At 34.4% G+C, this 24,113-nt stretch overlaps 2 protein-coding genes across 4 annotated transcripts in view; one reads left to right on the top strand and one right to left on the bottom strand.

Moving 5' to 3' along the window:
• LOC136026833 (solute carrier family 7 member 14-like) overlaps positions 1 to 24,113 on the bottom strand; it is a 334,289-nt gene that overhangs the window by 279,813 nt on the left and 30,363 nt on the right. The window lies entirely within an intron of this gene.
• Positions 1,919 to 24,113, top strand: part of LOC136026834 (F-box/LRR-repeat protein 20-like) — a 54,872-nt gene continuing 32,677 nt past the window's right edge. Inside the window, exon 1 of one of the 2 annotated variants that reach the window (XM_065703541.1) lies at positions 1,919 to 2,560. In XM_065703541.1, the coding sequence (XP_065559613.1) occupies positions 2,433 to 2,560 (128 nt within the window). In that variant the 5' untranslated portion in view covers positions 1,919 to 2,432. The remainder of the gene's footprint in view (positions 2,561 to 24,113) is intronic. The other variant, XM_065703542.1, reaches the window with a different exon arrangement.

The raw sequence follows: 24,113 nt of genomic DNA, 5'->3' as shown, positions 1-24,113 counted from the left end.
AAAATTTTGCGATAACCATTTTAGGAAGCATAGTCGAAAAATCTAATAACTATGTCTTTGAGGATGACTTAATCCCCACTGTTTCCGGGGGAAGGGCTTAAAATTATGAACTTCGGCCAATGTTTACAAATAGCATTGGTTACTGGGAGGTATACGGACGTTTTCAGGGGGGATTTTTTCTACTCGACTACTCGATTTCTACCCGGATGTGTCGGGGGTTACGAGGGAGGATTTTTCCATGGAAGAAATTGTCATGAGGAAAGGGAATTCTCCATAAAAAGGGCGCCGGATTTCTCGACATTGTTTGAAAAACGATCAGAAATTAAATAAAAAAAAAAGTTTTTGAACTGAAAGTAAGGAGCAACATTACAACTTAAAACGAACAAACATTATTATTTATGTGAGGGGGCTCTACCCCTAGTCAATACCTTACTCATTACGTTAAAGTTTTTTAATTACTTTCAAAGGAGCTATTTATTCTCATTAAACGGCTTTTGTGATTCAGGAGTCATTTTTAAAGAATAGGAACAAATTTCGAACTTTAGCGTAAAGAGCGAGGTATTGACGAGGGTAAGAACCCCCTCATATGCGCAATAATTCCTGCTGGTTTTAAGTTTTAATGTTTGTATATATATATATATATATATATATATATATATATATATATATATATATATATATATATATATATATATATATCTCCCCGGCCTCCCATCTTTGGCAAGCGATTTTTGAGGCAATAGGAGATGCGGTATTATAAACCCCAATGCTGTGATCAGCATATGCATTGAAGTTTATAATAAAGGAATGAATAGACACCCACGGTGTTTCCTCTTAAAACAGTAAACGTGTCATTTTCTCTTGTAATTATTGTTTTTTTTTGTGTGTTTATTTTATTAATTTAATTTTGTTTTATCTCTTATTCTGTCTTTCTCTTTTCTTTTTTTCTTCTCATATACTCCATTTGTTAATGTCTTTAAAACAGGGTCTTAAACAAATTTATAGTCAAACAGTTCGCGGCAGCGAACTGTAGTATGGAGTGACCCGGCTCAATAGTAAACGGAACTCTAAAAAACGGAATTTTGATAACAATAGTTACATCAGAAGAATCAGATTTTCATGCTGATTTTAAATATATAAGTTTTATCAAATTTTGTATTACCCATCAAAAGTTACGAGCCTGAGAAAATTTACCTTAATTTGGAAATTAGGGGGAAACACTCCCTAAAAGTCATAGAATCTTGACGAAAATCACACCATCTCCTTCACCGTTTCATAGAACTCGACTGTAGAAGTTTTAAGCTCCTATCTACAAAAATGTGGAACTTCGTATTTTTTTACAGGCAACGGGTGCGTGTTTAATTGTTTGTTTGTTTTTTTGTTAATGTTTTTTTTCTTTTTCCAAGGGGTGATCGCATCAACCCAGTGGTCCTAGAATGTCGCGAGAGAGCGCATTCTAACTGAAATTAAATGTTCTAGTGCCCTTTTTAAGTGACTAAAAAATTGAAGGGCACCTAGGCCTCCTCCCACGCTTATTTTTCCCAAAGTCAATGGATCAAAATTTTGAAATAGCCATTTTGTTCAGCATAGTCAAAAATCCCATGATTATGTCTTTGAGGACGACTTGCTCCCACAGAGTCCCCAGGGGAGGGGCTGCAAGTTAACTTTGACCAGGGTTTACATATAGTAATGGCTTCTGGGAAGCGTACAGATGCTTTCGTGGGGATTTTTTTTTTGGTTGAGGGACGGGGAGAGGGAGGGGGTTTGAGGGGATGGGGTTACTTGGGAGGATCCTTCTATGAAGGAATTTGTCGTGGGGGAAGAGAATTTCCATGAAGGGGGCGCACGATTTTCTAGCATTATTTAAAACAAAAAACGATGAAAAATTAATAGGAAAAAGTGTTTTCAACTGAAAGTAAGAGCAACATTAAAAGTTATAACGAACATAAATTATTGCGCATATGCGGGGTTTATCTTCTCCTTAATACCTCGCTCTTTGGGCTAAAGTATTTTTAGTAATTTCAACTATTTATTCTACGGCCTTTGTGATTCATAGGTAAAGAATTGGGAGATAATTTAAGCTTCAGTGTAAAGAGCGAGGTTTTAACTAGGGAGCGCACCTTCTCATATACGTAATAGAAATGTACGAATATAGTTCGAATATAAGTTCTTATGTTCTTAAATATAAGAACAACTAATATAAGTTCGTTGACTTACTTGACTTGACTTTACGCTCTTGCTCAGCAGGGTTGCCAGCGTAGAGGGAACTGGTTGACAACATCAGTCTTCTCCAAGTAGCCTTGTCCTGGGATGGGACCTCATTTGGGTTCATATTGTGATTATGCAGAAGTTGATCTATTACATCAGCCCATCTAGTGCGTGGCCTTCCTCGAGGGCGTTTCCAGCCATTTTCCGAGGGATTGAAGTCCGAGATGATCCTTGCGGGGGTACTTAGCGGGAGGCGGAGTAGGTGGCCGTACCAGCTTAGAGAGCGGACTTCTACTTGGGTAGAGAGGTTCGCCATCTTGAAGGTCTTCAGGATCGTTACGCAAGTTAATTCGTAAGTTACATACATTTCTTTTTTGTTCGTAAAAAATTGAAATTTCTAGTTGTCCTTTTAAGTAGCCAAAAGATTGGAGGGCAACTAGGCCTCCTAACCCACCTTTTTTTCTCAAAATCATTCGATCAAAACTAAAAGAAAGCCATTTAGCAAAAAAAAAAAAATAATATTCAAATTTCGTTTTAGTTATTCATGTACGATAAGCCAAAATCAAAACATACATTAATTCAAAAACGTTCAGAAATTAAATAAAAAAAAACAAGTTTTTTCAATTGAATGTAAGGAGTGAGATTAAAACTTAAAACGAACAGAAATTATTCCGTATATGAAAGGGATTGTCCCCTCCTTGACGCCTCGCTTTTTAGGCTAGTTTTTATTGTTTTAAAAAGTAGGGTTGTGAGAAAGAGTCCAACATTTATAATGTGAGTTTTTCTTATTTATTTATAAATAAAAAAAACAAATTTTTTAACTGAAAGTAAGGAGCGACATTAAACTAATAACGAACAGAAATTACTCCACATATGGAAGGGGCTTTTCCTCCTTTTTATCTCAAAACCTTCCGATTAAAACTATGAGAAAGCCATTTGGTAAAAAAAATTATAATATACAAATTTCGCTTTAATTATTTATGTGCGGAGAGCCAAGATCAAAACATGTATTAATTCAAAAACGTTCGAAAATAAAAAATAAACAAGTTTTTTAACTGAAAGTAAGGTGCAATATTAAAACTTAAAACGAACAGAAATTACTCAATATATGAAAGGGGCTTTTCCTCCTCAACGCCCGCTCTTTAAGCTAAAGCTTTATACCGTTTTAAAACGTAGAGTTAAGAGAAAGAGTCAAACTTTAGCGTAAAGAGCGGGTCGTTGAGGAGGAATAGCCCCTTTCATATACAGAGTAATTTTCAAGCATTTCTCAAGCCTCTATGGAAAAGGCAAATGGCCTGGCAAGGAGTCACCAGAACTTCCTCTGGATTTCTCTTTGGTGGGGCTGTGTCACATTTAAAGAATATTGAACATTCAAACATATTCAGGCTCAGAATACTTCTATCAGACTATGCAATATATTCAGGCCTGTTACCTATTCCAAAGAATGAGAATTCTTACCCGTGTAAAGGTAAATTCGTGTTGTAAAATGAGATTTCTGTAGTTAAACCGAAAAGCTGTTGATTCAAAGTTTACTAGGTGGAAGCCACTCGGAGGGGTAAAGACATTCATTGTACTATAATAATGTTGCAAAATTTATCATGATATTGTTTGGAATTCGTTCGTTCACCTCCTTTAAATCAGGTGGAATAGAATATTCCTGCTTAAAAAAAATAATGCCTATATAGCTATTAAAATCTCATAGACTCATACACACAACATATTTATTGTAAGGAAATCTAAAGAAAAATTGATGGTACTGATTAAAATTCTTGTAAAAGCGGACATTAGGCTTGATATTTTTTTATAGTTCCTGTTTAAAAAGTTGCTGATGGAATTTCCAAGCAGTGTATACTGCCATACCGGTGATTGTGTTTAATAAGTAGTATCTATAACTCAAATCCCGATGTGGCGGTAAATAGACCTGCAAAATAAAAGAATATAACAACCTTTAAATCTAACAGCCTATAGGGGAAAGACCTAAAAGTAATAGGGGAAAGATTGCTTACACTCAAAATAAAAAAGAATAAATCAATACCACATAAGATGCAGACCTGAAAGTCTCAGCAGTTTTAGGTTTATTAGCATCATATTTTTTTTTTATGATTTACGTTTCAGTAAGGTATAACCGCTTCTGAGCTACTTTATCTACTATGAATTGCCCTTAATATCTGTAAGGAAAAACATATAACGAGTCGGAGGTAATAGGCTTGAGATTGTCTGTAAACGATTTCGACTCTTATTGATAAGGAGCATCGCCAAGAGCTGAAAACCATATTGTGATGAAAATTGGGTTTAGGCTTGATAAAGCCCTCCATTCAGCCAGAGGTACAAGGGATTTCTTGCTGTCTAGTTCTAAGCCGCCCTAAGGACTTCAATGTAGGCAACATTGTTTTTGCCCCCCCCCCCACGAACAAAATACTAAATTGTCTTGAATATCTAGAAACTTTTAATTCAAATTGTCGCATAATTCTTTCTTACTATTGCCCCCACGCCCAAAACAATTTCCCGGTGCGAGTCTGTCTACAAGCATAGGTTTTTGGATCAAATATAGAGCATGAATAGGAATCAAACAGTTTGTGGTAATAAACTGTAACTAAGGAGTGACACGGTTCAAAAGGGGGTCGGTGGGAGAAGGCTACATGAGAGGATCTTTCTATGGAGGAATTTTTCATGGAAGGACGGAATATTCCATGAAGAGGACGCCGGATTTCCCAGCATTATTTAAAACACGATCATAAATTTAATAAAAAAAAAACAAGTTTTTCAACTAAAAGTAAGGAGCAACATTTAAACTGAAGAAGAATACAAAATATTACGTATATGAGGGGGATTGCCTCTCCTCAATTGCTCAATCTAATATTGAAGTATTTTTTAACTTTTGAATGGGGTTTTATTCTAATTCAACAGCTTTTGTGATTCAGAAGCAAAGCAACAAACATCGAACTTTGGCTATTATAAAATTATTATTAGTTAAAAAATAATAATATAAAAATTTCAGTTTAATTATTCATGTGTGGTGAGCAATCTTCAAAGCCTGAATTGATTCAAAAATGTTCAGAAATTAAAAAAGAAAAACAAGTTTTTCAAGTACTTTTTATAAAAATGAAAACTTTTAGCGTAGAGAGCGGGGTGCTGGAGGGGGACAACCCCTTTCATATACAGAATAAATTCTTTTTGTTTTAAGTTTTGATGTCGCTCCTTATTTTCAGTTAAAAATATTTGTTTTGTTTATATAATTTCAAATAAGAATGGTACAATTCCCCTTCCTTTCAAACCAAAACGGCATGATTGTGTTGCGAGAGCAACACTTTGGTTTTGTCTCGGTTTTTTTTTTTTTTCCTATGCCACCGATGTCGGCTTATTCCTGGAAACTGGTAAGGGTCTAGTCTGTGCGGTTTTTACGGAAAGTTTGGACCTCAGGCCGGATTGATGACTATGGCATTACATTTTGGAAAGCTCCGCAGAACTCTTACCTGGGGCCAAAAAGGATGGTTTTTGCTTGTCCACGAGCCAGAGCATATGGTGTGCGAAGTGAAGTGGAGTTATGTAGCCTATGTCAGAAAGGAGTATCTGAAGTTGTGCAGCCAAGCTTTCGTTTCATCAAACCATGTTTCTGCTTTGGAGTGGGAAGCTCCGTTCTAGCAGGCAAGCAGGCTGGCACCACTTTCAAATTGAAGATGGACTAAAATCTATAAGTGTTAAATATATGAGGCAGTTACCCGGCCCCACAGTCAATATATCTTCTTTGAGTGATAAATAGAAAAATTTACAGAAGCAATAAAGCGGCATTTTCCCACGGGTCCAAAAGTGCTGACGTGATTTTCGCTGGGTTTATCATTTGTTTTTTTCGGACTTGGGATTGAGGTAGAGAAATGTTATCAGATGTACCTCTTAAACTTTAAAAGTTCTGTTATTGCTAAGAACATTGGAGCTTATCCTTTGCTCCTTTCTAAGTGGTGACGTTAGAAAGTTGGCTTACGGCAAAAAAAAATCAACGTTTGAACTAAGACATAGAATTTTTTTTCGACGGCAATCAATAGCTCTTGATGAGATGACCAATGTATATCTCATCCATTTTTTGGTAAAAAAAATTCCTTTATGAGATATACTAGTTTGAAAGTTTCAAGGGATTGACAACTTCAGTAGTAGGGTACACACTGAAACCAAAAATAAGCCGATACCAATTGTGAGACATGTAGGGGACTTGTAAGGAAAGGTCGGCTGTTACCTCATAATCATCTTCGGCAGTGAGGGGTTTGCAAATTTTGCTATTTGGTGTACCTATTATTTGTTTCCAGTGTATTTGATGGTAAGACCGTTCCAGCGGTAAGACATGTAGGGGACTTGTAAGTAATAATCGACTGTTAGGCTACAATCATCTTTAGTGAAGAGGGGTTTGTAACTTTTTCTAGTTGGTGTAACCCACCCATACTCACTGTAACCTAGAATTAAGTGTTTACGCAACGGGTACAAATGATAACGTAAAACAACGAGGTAGATTCGTAATAATTAATAGAGTGTCATCTATGGTATTTTGATCCTGCAAAGTTACGGATAGCTTTATAATACCAACTAGATTATAAAAAATATTGTTCTAAGTTTTCATCCGTCACGATGTCTACGATTGAAAAGGATAAAGTTCAACTGCCTACAAAGTCAATTATGTCCCTTCTTTCGATATTCTTATGTAATTGATGTTTTTCAACGGTGAGGAATAGCCTTTGGTCATATGATAACTGATTACGTTCTTGTTTGAACATACCGTTTTAAAAACTTCAATAGGCTGACAACTTCATCATTTAACCGACAGTGAAGAAACAAGCACAAACGAGAATGTAAAACAATGATATAGTTTCGTAATAATTAATAGATTGTCATCTATGGTATTTTGATTCTGAAAAGTCTAGATTATATAAGATATTGTTCCGAGTTTTCATCCGTCACGATGTCTGCGATTGAAAAGGATAAAGTTCAACTGGCTTCAAAGTCAATTTAGTCCCTTCTTTCGATGCTATTTTGTTGTTGTTTTTTCAACGCTGAGGAATAGCCTTTGATCATGTGATTACTGATCGATAGCAAAGAAACGAAACCAAATTGTTGCTCTCGCAATACTTTAGCGGCAAAGCCGGACAAAGGCTGCCGCAACACTTCACGTTGCCTGGGCAACGTAGGTCTAGTTGTTCTTACTGTAGTAAATTTTTTTGACAAGAATTGCATGTACGATTCCTTTTCTCCACAGTACTTGTATGATATTTAGGATTTTTTTGTAAAATTCAAAAAACTTAACTCGAACTTGTTGCCAGCTTTAAAAGTACTGACATGAAAAATAGAGGTAGGCTATAACTATTCGAACACCTCTCTTACTATTTCATTACCCAAGTTTTTAACAGACAAACAAACTGACAGCCATTTTTTTAAAAACAATGGCACATGCAAGAATAAATTGATTGTGTGTCTTTGGCAAGCCTACGTACCCAAGGGAAAATCATGAAGCTCTATACTATAATTGTTAAATTTTTTGTTGTTCATATTTATTGACTTATAAATAAAGTGAACGTACCACTCGATGCCTTTTTTTATGTTCTTTACAAATATAATAATCACCTCTGTCACAAATTTGAATTTAAGCACAATTTGCGCTCTTGAAAATGACCATAATATTTCTAGTTTTCGGGTATAAATAATACTTAAAACATTGGTCTCAGTCTTTAAAACACTGGTCTCCAACTTACTGTTTCATTATAAATCCATTTTTTTAAGTGGAATATGTAACAAATAAAATATTTTGTAGCAGGATTTGCTTTGTAAAAGCTGTATAGATTCTAGCTATTTCTTTGGCTACCATTCAATGTTAGGTGACATTAGCATAAGCAATGCACCTCTATTCGCATGACACCATCTGCTGCACTAATCATGTAACAATTGACATTCAGGCATGCTCTTGCTAGTCAGATGATTTCGCCCTCCTCTTTTATACTAGAATACCTTTGTTTCAAGAGTGGTTAAATGAGAGTAAACTTGCTAAGCTTTTTTTTCAAATTAAATTGCAACAGTAATATTTGAACCGCTATTTAAGACTGCTTCATCTTCATCTTGATGGAAAGTTCTTGAGAATTAGTTATATGATCTTTTGAGTTTTAGCAGTATAGCCTACAGTAATGATTGTTGCCACCGACCTCAATCTGTAAAATTCCACCTAAAGAGAAACAGAAAAAGGGTGAACCTGTATATGGTGCTAGTACACAGAACTGTCAAAAAGTTGTTGATTCTTGGCTGAATGACCCACAACTGAAGGTGTGGCTGAAAAAAAGAGCTCATACCTTGGATACTGTGCAGTTTGTAATACTGACCCCAACTTGGGAAAGAGTGGCAAGTCAGAACTAGTAAAACATGCAAAGACAAAGAAGCACCTATCAAAGTCTGATGCTGATGCATCAGCATCCAAAAACACTCTTGATCAGTGTTTGCAAGGTGAATTCACTAATCAAACAAAGCTTCTAGAGACCCGGATTTGCAGTTTTTTGGTGGAACATGACCTAGCTATTTCAAAGGTTGAGCCTCTGGTACATTTTTTGAAATCATTACCTTCAAAGCATGTAGTTGACAGCGTCCACCTCTAGAAACGAAAGGCTACTAATGTTATACGAACAGGACTAAGCGGCTTCTATGAATAACGCTTGACTGAAACCCAGCAGAATTGCTGCTTCTCTGTCATTATTGGCGAATCAACTGATGTATCGACCAAAAAACTTCTAGCAGTGGGAGTTACATTTTACAATGATGACCTTTAAGTTGAAAATTGACATATTCGATTTAATTGAATGCCCCGACTCTTCAGCCAAGTCTATATTTGAGGAGCTGAAGAAGTGCATAGTTAAAACGCACAAACTTCCTTCTGTTGATTTCATAGGGTTCTGTTCTGATACCATTAAACCTATGATTGGAGCTCATGAAAGTGCTTCATCCATGATCAGACAAAAATTCCGATGGGTAGTGATTGTGAAGTGCTCTTGCCATATGGTCCATTTAGTTACTTCTTACGCATGTAAGAAATAACCAAAATCCATAGAAGACATCTGTCAGTCCATCTATAGCCACTTTACACATCGTTCTATGAGGCAGCATGCTTTCATTGAGTTCCAAAAATTCTATCAAGTTGAAAAGCACAGGATTCTCCAGGCTGCACCGACCAGGTGGCTTTCAGTATGAATTTGCAATAGTAGCAATTATTATATTTGTAAAGAGCATAAAAAAGGCATTGAGTGGTATGTTCACTTTATTGGTAAGTCAATTTTATGAACTGTGATAAGTTTACATAAGTTATTCTGTACACAGCACTCACAATGGATTAAGTGCTTCCAATGTTGACTTTGTCTGTCATTAGGATATGTTGTTCCAATTGTAAGATCCTGTGTCAAATATTATACTACATTTTCTAATATTTGTTTCTAGCTTTAAATAGGTGGCCAAGATTAGGCTCCTGTGTTGATACAATATTCAAGCTAATCACATACTTAGCAAAAAGGTTTTGACAACTCTAATGGTGGAACAATCCACTTTCTAGGTGGTATGATTGTGTTGCAACAGCAACACTTTGGTTTTGTCCTTTTTTTTTCCTACATGTCCAATCTCAGCTTATTCCTGGAAACTGGTAAGGGTCTAACCTTTGCAGTTTTTACAGAAAGTTTCAGGCTGGATTGATGAATGTGACATTACATTTTGGAAAGCTCTGCAGAACTCTTGCCTGGGGCCAAAAAGGATGGTTTTTGCTTGTCCACAAGCCAGGGCCTATGGTGTGCAAAGTGAAGTGCAGTTATATAGCCTATGTCAGAGAAGAGTATCTGAAGTTGTGCAGCCAAGCTTTTGTTTCATCAAAGCTTGTTTCTGCTTTTGAGTGGATAGCTCTGTTCTATCAGGCAAGCAGGCAGGCACCACTTTCAAATTGAAGATGGACTAAATTCTATAAGTGTTAATATATGTGGCAGTTACCTGGCCCCACAGCCAATATATCTTCTTTGAGTGATAAATAGAAAAATTTACAGAAGCAAAAGTGTTGCATTTTCCCATGGGTCAAAAAGTGCTACCATCTATTGTTTCTATCCATTTCTGTTTGTGATTTCAGATGAGTTTATCATTAGGTTTTTCAGACTTAGGATTACAGTAGAGAAATGGTATCAGATGTGCCTAATAAACTTAAAAGTACTCTCATTGCTAAAGAAATTGGAGCTCATCCTTTGCTCCTTTCTAAGTGGTGATGTTAGAAAGTTTGCCTATGGCAAAAAAATCAACTTTTGAACTAAGACGGATAGAATTTTTTTTTGACGGCAATTGATAGCTCTTGATGAGCTGATAAAGTATATGACATCCATTTTTTGGTTCAAAAATTACTTCATGAGGTGTACCAGTTTGAAAGTTTCAAGGGGTTGACAACTTCAGTAGTAAGGTACACACTGAAACGAAATCTAGGCTGATACAAATTGTGAGACATATAGAGGACTTGTAAGCAACAATTGGCTGTTAGGTAATAATCACCTTAGGCATTGAGGGGTTTGCAGCTTTTGCTAGTTGGCGTATCTATTATTTGTTTCCAGTGTATTTGATGGTAAAACTAATTTGGTTCCAGTGGTAAGACATGTAGGGGACTTGTAAGTAATAATCTGCTGTTAGGCTACAATCAACTTCAGCAATGAGGGGTTTGCAACTACGCTAGTTTGTGTACCCATTTACTTGTTTCTAGTGAACTTGATGCCTATCACGGGAGAGGGACTTATAAGTAAGAATCGGTTCCCTTTGGACAAGAAACAGCTGTTAGCTCATTATCATCTTCGGCAAAGAGGGGTTTGCCACTTTTGCTAGTTGGTTTACCTATTATTTGTGACCAGTGTATTTGATGGTTAAAGCAAATTTGGTTCCAGTGTAATAAATGTAAGTAATAATTGGCTGTTGGGCTACAATCATCTTCAGTGATGAGGGGTTTGCAACTTTTGCTAGTTGGTATACCCATTTATTTGTTTCTGGTGAACCTGATTTCTATCACGTGAGAGGGACTTGTAAGTAAGAATCTGTTCACTTAGGGCTAGAAATTTGTGTAAATTGGTGCACATTGTGTTCAATCTCTTCAAGTCTGACAGAATTAAGTGTTTACACAACGGGTTCAAATGATAACATAAGACAATGAGTCAGTTTTGCAATAATTAGTGTCACCTATGGTATTTTAATCTTGAAAAGTTACGGATAGCTTTATAGTACCAACTAGATTATATAAGATACTAGCTGTTGGGGTGGCACTTCGCGCCACCCCAACACCTAGTTGGTGGGGGCGCTTCGCGCCCCCCCCCCAAGCCCCCCCGCGCGCGTAAGTCGTTACGCGCCATATTAGTTACGCGCCATTGTAGTTGTGTCCCTATGTCCCACCTGTGAATATAGATATATATATATATATATATATATATATATATATATATATATATATATATATATATATATATATATATATATATATATATGTGTGTTTTTAACTACGTAAAACTTGCGAATATACAACATTCTTTGCTGTCCCATTGTCTGTGCATATAAATAGATTGTCAGGTTTACCGACTCTTGAACATGCAACATATAATGGTCCATGGGAAAACAATCCGTATTCAGATCTATACCTCATGATTCTAATGATTGCCCTTGAGCTTTGTTGATGGTGATTGCTAATCGACCATTCCCTGAGTCGCCATCGTCATTTATATATCCCCCTGTGCACCCCGGCGTCCCCTTTGTAGTTATGTCCCTGTGTCCCGGTCGTCATTTATATTCCCTGTGTCCCGGTCGTCATTTGTGTCCCGGTGTTCCAGTCTGTGATTTCTCTTTGAGTGTCCCGGGCGTCATTTATATTCCTTGTGTCCCGGTGTCCCGGTCGTCATTTATATCCCCCTGTGCCCCCCGGCGTCCCCATTGTAGTTGTGTCCCTGTGTCCCGGTCGTCATTTATATTCCCTGTGTCCCGGTCGTCATTTGTATCCCGGTGTCCCGGTCTGTATATACATTCGTTTTTTAGTTTTGTTTTTCTCCTTTATTTTTTTCCTTTTTCTTTTTTTTCTTTTTTAGTTTATTTAGATTTTTAGATTTTTTAGTTTTTTTATTAGTTTTTAGTTTTTTTTTGTAGTTTTTACCATTTTTTAGTTTTTTTAGTTTTTTTTTTACTTATGTCCTGGTCGTCATTTATACTCCCTGTGTCCCGGTCGTCATTTGTGTCTCGGTGCTTTGTTTATTGCTAATTTATATTATATTTATATTTATATTTTTTATATTTATTAATATTTTTTTAGTTTTCTTTTTCTCTTATTCTTCAGTTTTTTCCTTTTTTTTAGTTTTTTCTTTTTTAGTTTTTAGTTTTTTTTTGTTTTTTACCTTTTTTTAGTTTTTTTAGTTTTTTTAGTTTTTTAGCTTTTTTAGTTTTTTTATTAGTTTTTAGTTTTTTTTAGTTTTTGCCTTTTTTTTAGTTTTTTCAGTTTTTTTTTAGTTTTTAGTTTTTTACCTTTTTTTAGTTTTTTTTAGTTTTTTAGCTTTTTTAGTTTTTTTTCTTTTTAATTTTATTTTGTAGTTTTTACCTTTTTTAGTTTTTTTTCTTCTTTTGTATTAGTGTGAAATAATTCAGACGTCATATGCGGACAAACACGACGTCACTCGACAGACAGACAGACAGACATAACCCACAAACAACTTATTGTTATATATATTTCTTCATATTTTTTTAGTTTTCTTTTTCTCTTTTATTTTTCAGTTTTTTCCTTTTTTTTAGTTTTTTTCTTTTTTAGTTTTTAGTTTTTTTTTAGTTTTTTACCTTTTTTTAGTTTTTTTTAGTTTTTTTAGTTTTTTAGCTTTTTTAGTTTTTTTATTAGTTTTTATTTTTTTGTAGTTTTTGCCTTTTTTTTATTTTTTTCAGTTTTTTTTTTTAGTTATTAGATTTTTGCCTTTTTTTAGTTTTTTTAGTTTTTTAGCTTTTTTAGTTTTTTTTCTTTTTAGTTTTTTTTTGTAGTTTTTACCTTTTTTAGTTTTTTTTCTTCTTTTGTATTAGTGTGAAATAATTCAGACGTCATATGCGGACAAACACGACGTCACTCGACAGACAGACAGACAGACATAACCCACAAACAACTTATTTTTATATATATTTATTCATATTTTTTTAGTTTTCTTTTTCTCTTTTATTTTTCAGTTTTTTCCTTTTTTTTAGTTTTTTTCTTTTTTAGTTTTTAGTTTTTTTTAGTTTTTTACCTTTTTTTAGTTTTTTTTTAGTTTTTTTAGTTTTTTAGCTTTTTTAGTTTTTTTATTAGTTTTTATTTTTTTTTGTAGTTTTTGCCTTTTTTTATTTTTTTCAGTTTTTTTTTAGTTATTAGATTTTTACCTTTTTTTAGTTTTTTTAGTTTTTTAGCTTTTTTAGTTTTTTTTTCTTTTTAGTTTTTTTTGTAGTTTTTACCTTTTTTAGTTTTTTTCTTCTTTTGTATTAGTGTGAAATAATTCAGACGTCATATGCGAACAAACATGACGTCACCTGATCCACAGATCCACACACAGACAACTTATTTTTATATATATAGATTGTTCCAAGTTTTCACCTGTCATGATTTCTACAATTGAAAAGGATAAAGTTCCAACTGGCTGCAAAGTCAATTTAGTCCCTTCTTTCAATATCATTTTGTAGTTGTTGTTTTTTCAACCCTGAGGAATAGCCTTTGGTCATGTGATAACTGGTTGTGTTCTTGGTTGAACATACCATTTTAAAAACTTTGATAGGCTGACAACTTCATCATTTAACCAATAGTGAAGAAACAAGCACAAACAAGAATGTAAAACAATGAGATTGTCTTGTAATAATTAATAGAATGGTATTTTGATCCTGAAAAGTTAGGGATAGCTTTATAATACCAACTAGATTTTATAATATATTGTTCCAAGTTTTCTTCCATCACGTCTACAATTGAAAAGGATAAAGTTCAACTGGCTGCAAAGTCAATTTAGTCTCTTCTTTTGATACTATTTTGCTGTTGTTTTTTCAATGCTGAGGAATAGCCTTTGATCATGTGATTACTGATCAATAGCAAAGAAACAAAACCAAAGTGTTGCTCTTGCAACACTTTAGCTGGCAAAGCCAGACAAAAGTTGCCACAACACTTCACGTTGCCCAGGCAATGTAGGTCTAGTTGAGATTTAGCTGTTAAAGAGAGGATTAGCTGGCTGACTATTTGGTATCTTATGCTTATTAGCTTTTAACCAAAACTAACTATACATCACAGTCTAAAAACTAAAGTTACCTTTTGAGATTTAAAATGGATTTTACCTCAGAAGTAATTTTGATATTTGGAAAGTACATAAACAAGGCTTCAAGGTATGTGTTTGCTTTCTTTGTAGCTTTTTATGGAAAAGTTATGGAAATTTTATGGAAAATTGTATATTTATCCTACAACTATAAAAGTGAAATCTGAGAAAATAGGTGTTCTTCTCAGATGATGCTTAATAAAAGTATGAAGTTGCTTTGCTAAAAGCACAGTATTACCAGGCCGCAAAACTAATTCTTCAATAAGGTAGTCAGCCTGTAGAATTCTCTTATAAAAGAGAAAATCCTGGGAAAAGAGACCATCTTCTGCTCAGATGCTCCTTTAAAGCAGGCAAACAAAAAAGGAATGGTTTAATTTATGATAATTTTTTTCACTCTCCTGATGGTGCAATAGCATATATAGCCATACAGTATAGGCATATAGGCAATAAAACTAAAAAAATGACATATTTACTTCATAATATATATATCACCTTTGTGTCAATCAGATTATTGGATTTTTTTTTAATAATGACACTTTTAAGATATTGTTTTTTTTTTCATCCAATTTTAAACATGATCACTCAGATTAAAATAGATATTTTGAGTGTACACCAAAGGTTTTATAACCAATCAATGAACAGAAAGAACAACAAGCAAATGTTATTAGGACTGCAAATGTCCAAAATGACTTCTTTGGAAAGGAGCATAGATTAAGAATCTAATGGTTTTATTTCTTATAGCTGATTATTTCTTACAGCTGACCCAGTTGCCCTGTCCCCTTGGAACAGCCCTACCTGTAGTTCTGTTATATTAAGAAATAACAAAAATATAGACTGAATTTTTTTTATTCAGAGCAACAAAGCCCTTTTTGGCTACATTCTCATGGACCTGGCACATTCTCATAGACCTGTTTCATGACAAAAAAACAATAGCACTTCTTAGAAAAGTATAAAAAGTTGCAATTAATAAAACAAACAGTAAACAAAATAAACAGGAATTGAAAATCTGAGTGTTGATTGGAACCATAAAGAATAAATGTTATAAGCTTATAACATAACAAAAACAAATGGATACATCATGATTAGCAAGAAAGATACTCTTAGCAGTCCCCTTAAGGGGTACTAAGTAAAGAATACCACTCTAAGATCATTTATATTTTAGTTTGCCTTTTGTAAAGAGGTTTTAACTGAAGCTGTTTTGAAAGCTGTAATATTGTTTGCTGAAACAGGATTGTTTAGCAACATATCCAACTATATTCAACATATCCTAACTATAAAACAAAGTAACGTATACGCACAACACAAGCATTACCTAAGCAAAGCGTGGTATAGGCAAAGCAGTAAATAAAGAAGTAACATTACGGAAATGAAGCAGCAGAAGAATCCCTTTGAAGCCATTACTACCAGAAGTCATGATTGTTCAGTTATGGTGTATTAAAGTCTAAAAATATGTACTAGGTTTTGTGTCTCTGTGAAAGCTCCTACACACAATGATTGTGTTATCTAAAAACCTAAAATACTAGTTTGAAAGGAATCCGTCAGAGAGGTGTACCCCCCCATAAAAAAGTATTAAAATTAGTTTTATTTATAAAGGGTTGGACCTTCCCATGCTCAATTATGCTGATAACGTTTTAAGTAACGTCTGAAGTAAATTTAAGTAAAATCATATTGTGTATTTAGGAGAATTTTTATAAACTTAGCAGGTACTATACTAAAAACCGGTCTGAAGTCTATGCATAGAAGAGGTAGGTTCTTGCTTCTGATCAACCTATAGATGATACCAACTGCATAAAACTCGGAGATCAGAATATACAATTATCTGCAAGCATTAAGTACCTTGTTATTCCAAGATGAGATGGTGTGAAATCAACAAAGGTCTCATCACACATCTAAAAAAGAAAATTAGAAAGGCGGTTAGCATACAAGTCAGTTGTAAAGACTGCAGTAACAGGTGTATTCTTGTCAGTGTTTATAATGCTTTCGCAATGCCTCGTATCCTGACTCTGACTCCATTTCAGAGCGTCTTGATTATTACTGATAGAAATGATCAAGTTTATATTTAATTGATTAAGGAAGTTCGTCTTATGTATACCCCTATAGACCAAAAACTAATGTTTAGTCTCAGAATATGGGTTAACCAAATCACTATTAGTAAAACCAGAGTGTTGCTGTTTGCTTTCTGTGTAAGAGTAAGACAAATGTGCTTATTCTTTTTCGCCTCTCTGTTCCTTCTGTTTTGTTCACTTCCTTGTACTTTGTTTTCTAACCCTGGTTCTGTCTTGTGAAAATACTGACTGATTTATGTAAAAAAAAAAATATATTTTCATTTACATATTTATATTTGTATTAGTTATATATTAAAAAAAAACTACCAAAGAAATGAATGGCTAACAAAATTGAATTATGCAGGAATTTTTTTCCTTCTGACTGCTGCTGCTGATTTTGTTTTAAAATGAAATTGAATGTTCATTGAATGTCTTTTAGTATATTATCCCTTTTGTCAAGTGCTCTAGGTCTCTGTATTGAAAGTCTGTTCACCTGTTTGAGGAACATTGACAGGCCCCAAACAGAAGTTGGGGTGAAGGCTGTACAAATATATGGCACTTGATATTTGCCAAGTGACATATGGCTATGACAATATCTTTCAGTCTGTCCTGGTTTTGCTAGTTTGGGCGCTTCCAGATAAGCTAGGACGATTAAATTTGGCAGGCGTATCAGGGACCATACCATTTAAATTAGAAATGGTTGTTTCCCGTTTTCGACCATCTGGGGAAGAATGGGGGTGGGGGGGGGGGGTGGCACAGTTAATTTGGAAAAATTAGAAAAAAAATGAGGTATTTTTAACTTATGAATGGGTAACCAGATCTTAATGAAATTTAATATTAAAATGGATATTGTGTCTCAGAACTCTTATTTTAAATCCCGACCGGATCTGGTGACATTGGGGGGAGTTAGAGGGGAAACCTGAAATCTTGGAAAACACTTAGAGTGGAGGGACTGGGATGAAACTTGGTGGGAAAAATAAGCAAAAGTCCTAGATATATGATTGATATAACTGGAACAAATCCTCTATCTTCGGGGGATGCGGGGGGGGGGGGTAGTTTGGAAAAATTAGAAAAAGTGAGGTATTTTTAACATATAAATAAATGATTGGATCTTAATTAAATTTCATATTTAGAAGGACCTCATAACTCAGACCTCTTATTTTAAATTCCGACCGGATCCAGTGTCATTGGAGGGAGTTGGAGGAAGGAACCAAAAATCTTGGAAAACTCTTAGAGTGGAGAGATCGTGATGATACTTGGTGGGAAGAATAAGCACAAGTCTTAGATACGTGATTGAAATAACCCGACCAAACTGGCTCTCTTTGGGGGAGTTGGTGGCGGGGGGGGGGAGGTTAATATGGAAAAGAAAGAAAACGAGGTATTTTTAACTTACAAGTGGGTGATTCAGATCTTAATAAAATTTGATATCTAGAATGGTCTTTTGCTTCAGAGCTTTTATTTAAAATCATGACCAGATCCAGTAACATTGGGGGGAGTTGGAAGAGGAAACTGTTAATCCTGGAAAACGTGAAAATTGAGGTATGTATCTTAAGAATGGATGATCAGATCTTAATGAAAATTAATATATAGAAAGATCTTGTGTCTCAGATAATCCATTTTCAATTTCAATTGGACCCGGGGACATAGGGGGTGGAAGGGGAAACAAAAATCTTGGAAACCGGAAATCTTTGAAAACATTTAGAGTTAAGAGATTGGGATGAAACCTGATGAGAAGAATAAGTACATGTTCTAGATACGTTATTGACATAACCAGACCAGAACTGCTCTCTTTGGGGGAGTTGGGGGGGGATTTCCGGTTCTTTGGCAAGTTCAGTGCTTCTGGAAGTGCTAGGACGATGAAAATTGGTAGGCGTGTCAGTGACCTGCCCAAACTGACTTGATAACAGTCGTTTCCCCGATTCGACCATCTGAGGGGCTAGAGGGAGAAATTAGAAAAAATGTGGTATTTTTAACTTACGAGTGGGTGATCGAATCTTAATGAAATTTGACATTTAGAAAGATCTCATGTCTCAAAGCTTTTATTTAAATCCTTACCATATCCGGTAATATTGGGGGAGTTGGAGGGGGAACGGGATATTTTGGGAAACGCTTAGAGTGTAGAGATCGGGGTGAAACTTGGTGGGAAAATTTTGTCCTAAGATACATGATTGATATAACTGGACTGAATCTGATCTCTTTGTGGGAATTTGGAGGGGAGGGGGGGCGGTGTTAATTCAGAAAAATTGGAAAAATTGAGGTAGTTTTAACCTATGATTGGGTGATCGAATCTTAATGAAATCTGATATTTAGAAGGACTTCGTGTCTCGAAGCTCTTATTTAAAATCTTGACCGTATCCAGTGATATTGGGGGAGGGGGAGGGGGAAACAGGAAATCTGGGAAAACGCTTAGAGTGGATAGATTGGGATGAAAGTCGGAGGGAAAAATAAGCTCAAGTCTTAGATACGTGATTAACATAGCCGGACTGAATCTGCTCTGTTTGGGGAATTAGGGGGGGAGTGTTAATTCGGAAAAATTAAAAAAAATTGAGGTATTTTTAACTTACAAACGGGTGACTGGTTCTTAAGGAAATTTGATATCTAGAAGAAATTAGTTTCTCAGAGCTCTTATTTTAAATCCCGACCAGATCTGGTTACATTGGGAGGAGGTGGAGAGGGAAACCGGGAATCTTAGAAAACGCTTAGAGTGGAGAGATCAGGATGTAACTTGGTGGGTAGAATAAGCAAATGTCGTAGATACCTGATTTTCGTAACCGGACTAATTTGCTATCTTTGGGGGAGTTAGGGGGGGGTCCAGGGCGTTGACGACTTAGGTGTTTCTGGACGTACTAGAACCAAAGAAAAATTGGTAAGCGGGTCAGGGACCTGCACAAATTGACTTGATAAAGTCGTTTTCTCTGATTCGACCATCTGAGGGGGGGGGGGCTGAAGGGAGAGGAAGAATTAGAAAAAATTAGGTAATTTTAATGTACAAATGAGTGATCTGATCTTAATGAGTTTTGATATTGAGAAGGACCTCGTGTCTCAGAGCTCTTATTTTAGATCCTGACCAGTACTAAGCCTCTGATGTTCCTAATTAATCAATCTATTGATTCTTAAATTTTTGTTAGAGCTCATGCCATTTCCCTCTCTCCTGAACTCTACAACTGCTTTAGGAAAGAAACTCAAGACAATATGCTACTATTGGCCATATAAATGAGATAGACTGAGAAGTTATTCCTAGGCTATTTCATATGTGGATTTACTCAAAAAATCGATTGACATATAATAAAATGAGTCATCTCACAAGGCTTTGTGTACTTGTATTTGTACAAAGGGAATGCAAGGAAATGCAGGCTATTTTAAAATTGTGAAGTTGAAATTAAGGATAGGGCAACACTTGGGCTCTTCCTTAAGAGAAATAAAAATGAATCCAAGCGATTTGTCTGACCGTATCTATCAATATACCTTGGCTGATAGAAATACATGATGTACCTATGACTAAAACAGAAAAACTTGTGTAGATGAAGTCTTGCTGTGTTATTTATTGTAAGTTAGGGCTGGTTATAAAGTCCATTTAAGAGCCACCATACCTGCCAAAAATAACCACAAAAAGGAAACTTAAATTTACAGAGAATCTTGCTAGAGAATTACTACAAAATATTAACTTGTAAAAACGAAGTTTTTCTCATGAAAATAAAGAGCAAAGTTGAAACATAAATTGTTGCCTTGCTTTATTTGTTACATATTTTTGAAGAACTCTTTCAAACAATCGGCTCTTGATTTTTTTTTCGTATGTTTGTAGGAATATGAAAATAAAGCACTATATTTAAAACTGAGCTTGCTTGAGTTTATTGGAGAATAAAATTATAGGAGCAGGAATTTTTCCTGCTCCTAATCCTGTTTTGGTTTTCATTTCAGAATTCGACAAACTTAGGAAAATATCGATTCAGTTTATTTGAAACATCTTTTCAAAAACTGGTTGTATAAACTGCTAAGCAGTAATTTTTGTTCGTTGTAAGTTTCAAATTTGCTCTTTATTTTCCTCAGACAAAAACTTGGTGAAAAAAAATTGTTTTTTTCATGTTAAAAAAAGTACAAAATTAGCCATTATAAAAAGATCCTTTTCCACCTGACGAGCCGTTTTCGCATAGTTAGTTTTAAAATGTGTGCCGTTTCCAATTAACCGTTCTTTGTATGCTTAATGATTAATGATTTATTACAAAATAATAATGATAGATTATTAATGATTTATTAAAAAATAAAAGTTTTACATGGAAAAATACCGAAGGAGGATTGTTCCTCAGACTCTTAAGGGCGCTCGACCTTGGAGACGACGATGGTATCCGATTTTTTCTTCCTACCTTATCTACTTCAGACAAAATACCCGAAGTACATGTTTTGGGTTCCATGTGAGACATTGAGATGGTGTTATCCCATCATTACGTCAAATTTAAAAAATAAGATGTAATTGAATTTGCGTTCAAATAATCCCTTAAATAGATCTTAATGACGTTCCAGTACCTCATGAGCAGTGACGAAAAAGAGGGCACATGAGTTCCCTCAGGAAAGTGATTTTCAATGTTGTTCAAGGTGGGTAACTGTAATTTACCTATATTCAATTTTGCGCAATGGGAATTCTAGTGCTGTACTTTTCATTCCAATCAAAAATTTTTGAGGGGTTCCAGACTCTTTCAATAATCCTGTGAAGTTGTTTTCAAAATAACATTTTGCTGTTTAAAATAATCCAAATAATAAGTTGTTTTCGAGGATTTGGGATTTGAGATTTTTCAAGGATTTGAATTGAGACCACTAGCTCTAGAAGACTGCAGACTAAAAATCAAATTTATTGGAAAAATTCTAGTTTTACGCTAAAATTGGTATGGAAAATATGTAAATAACAAGAAAATTATTTAAGGTTCAAAATATTAACTGTGGCCTATTCTATACTTGGAAAAAGTAAATAATTCAATCAATTTTCTCAATTGTCATATTAGTTTTCATTTATATTCATTTTTATAACCCCTATTTGTGCAGCTCGTCTTAAAATACATAGCAAGTCATATAAGTTAATTTAAAATTTTCTCTGCCAGAAAGAGGGAAGGAGGGGTCCAACTCACAGAACAAAGTTTGGGGTTTACATCAGACCACAAACATTCAGGGTGTATCAATGAGAAAAAAAATGAAACGTAATGATAGTTTTGATACAACCACCCTCTGAAAAATACAAATTCTCCTTAAAGTTTTGACCTTCTTAGATTGTTTTGTGACCAGAAATGTCTATATACCAATTTTATTAAAAAAAACAACAAAACAAACAATTTATGTAGCTGATTTCGAGGCTTGACCCTGACACTTGGCATGTTGCATGTATTGATTCTTGTTGTAAGTAGCAATCTCCAAACACATCACATTTGTTTGCTACTCTTTCCTCGGGAAAATAGAGAGCTTATCAGGAAATACATATAAGGTTGAAGGTTCCCAATAACTTTTAAACAAAAGTTGCGTAGTTTATGGTATCTTTATAGGTTTGTTCTAGGTTTTACGCCACGTTTTGTTGGCGTTGAAGATTGTGACGGTGTTGTTCTTCTGATGTATTATTTTTTCTTTACTTTTATTTTTCGTTTCGTTCTGATTTTCGTTGTTGCTTGTCTTCTAACAGCACAACTCTTAGATCTTCACTTCACTTTTTAAAACGTTCCAGTACTTGCTTTCTCGCTATCGCTTGTAATGCTGGCTGCCACTTTTCTTCTAATCTCACATTTCCTTGTTTTTGCTGTGGCATATCTTTCTAGGCGCATATTTGTTTGTTTTTCACTTTCATTTTTAATTCTCTCTACTCCTTGTTGTTGCAAGTCTTGTAACCGCATATTTCTTTGTTCTTCACCTTTGTTTTTGAATCTTATTAATTCTTGCTGCCGTTTATCTTCGAATCGAAATGTTTTTCACTTTTGTTTTTTGACTTGCTGCAATTCTTGCTGACGCAAGTATTGTGACTGTTTAGTTCTTTGTTCTTCATTTTCGTTTATCATTACTTTATAGACATTTTTCCATACTCTTTACCTTTGCTGCTTATAAATATCAAGTTAATTTTACGATTTTTCTTGTCATTCAGATGTATCTTTTGTTATTTTGCCTGAATCATAGACACTAAAAAAGATACAACTACTATAGAGGCAAATATGACTTATATACACTCTTAAAATGTGCTCATAAATATGACATTATTTATGGTTATTTTTTCCAAATGAAGGCTCTTAATGAATTTCTTCAAACCTGTGACTTTTATAGATCGTTTTCTTTGGCCAGTAAATCCAAGATTGCCAATTTTTGCGAAGAAACATGGATTTGTTTTCGAGAAAGAAATATAAATACATAAATACCCAATTATTGCTCGTTTAACGAGATAAAATATATAGTGATATTTTGAATAATATCAGGTATATAGTAATAATTTTGAATTCATGAAGTTAAAAAGAGAATTTTTTTAAAATGAATTTTGTTTTCAGTATAGTGCTAATTATATTCTTGTTTTTAGAGGGCGTGGCGGGCGTCAGTCCTCCTTGTCTTACTTTTGTTTTTGCTACTTTGTTTTTAGTTTGACTCGGTTATTTGTTGTAATTTCTGTTCGTTTTTTGCTATTTGTTATGGTGATTTGTGTTAGTTTTACGCTTGGAAAATTATTTTGCCTTATTACAGCGCTTTTTTTAAAGTACCTCTTGACTTTTTTTTGAAAAACTTCTGCTATTGAAAATGTTTTCGAATTGATTTCTGTTCATTTTTTATTGACGTACTCTTTTTTATTGCTAAAAAGTTTATTTAAATCTTTTTGTGTTTTTTCCCTTTAAGAATCCATATTTTGGCTTACTATTTATATGTTGGACAACTATTTTTGACAATTATCAGTAATATACGCCATTTGAAAATCTGGAGATACACAGTATCCTTTGATTTAGTCTTACACCTTGAGTTTCCATGAAAACTAAAACATAATACCCTTTCTAAAATGTTGTTTCCATGGTATTTCAACCTGGATGCACTTTCACCATTTGATTTAGTTCAATCGTAAGAGCATAATTAGTAATAGTTGTACACTTGAGTTTCAACTTAATACCCTCAGTTGCTCATGAGGCATTGGTGAGGCATCTTAATGATAATTAAAATTTTTTATTAAATAAAAAGCAATCCCTCGCTCTTTACGCTAAAGCTTTTAATTGTTTTAAAAAGTAGAATTGTGGCAAAGAATCAAACTTTAGCGTAAAGAGCGAGGGATTGTGGAGGGGATAACCGATTGCATATACGGAGTAATTTCTGTTCGTTTTAAGTTTTAATGTCGCTCCTTACTTTCAGTTAAAAAACTAGTTTTTTTATTTAATTTCTGAACGTTTTTGAATTAATGCATGTTTGATTTTGGCTCTCCGCACATAAATTATTAAAATGAAATTTGTATATTAATTCTTTTTTTTTGGCTAAATGGCTTTCTCTTAGTTTTGATCAGACGATTTTGAGAAATAAGGGGTGGGGAAGGAGGCCTATTTGTCCTGCAATTTTTCGG

This window comes from Artemia franciscana, chromosome 5 (assembly GCF_032884065.1).
Source record: "Artemia franciscana chromosome 5, ASM3288406v1, whole genome shotgun sequence".
Classification (NCBI taxonomy): domain Eukaryota; kingdom Metazoa; phylum Arthropoda; class Branchiopoda; order Anostraca; family Artemiidae; genus Artemia; species Artemia franciscana.
This window is presented reverse-complemented; position numbering and strand designations above follow the sequence as displayed.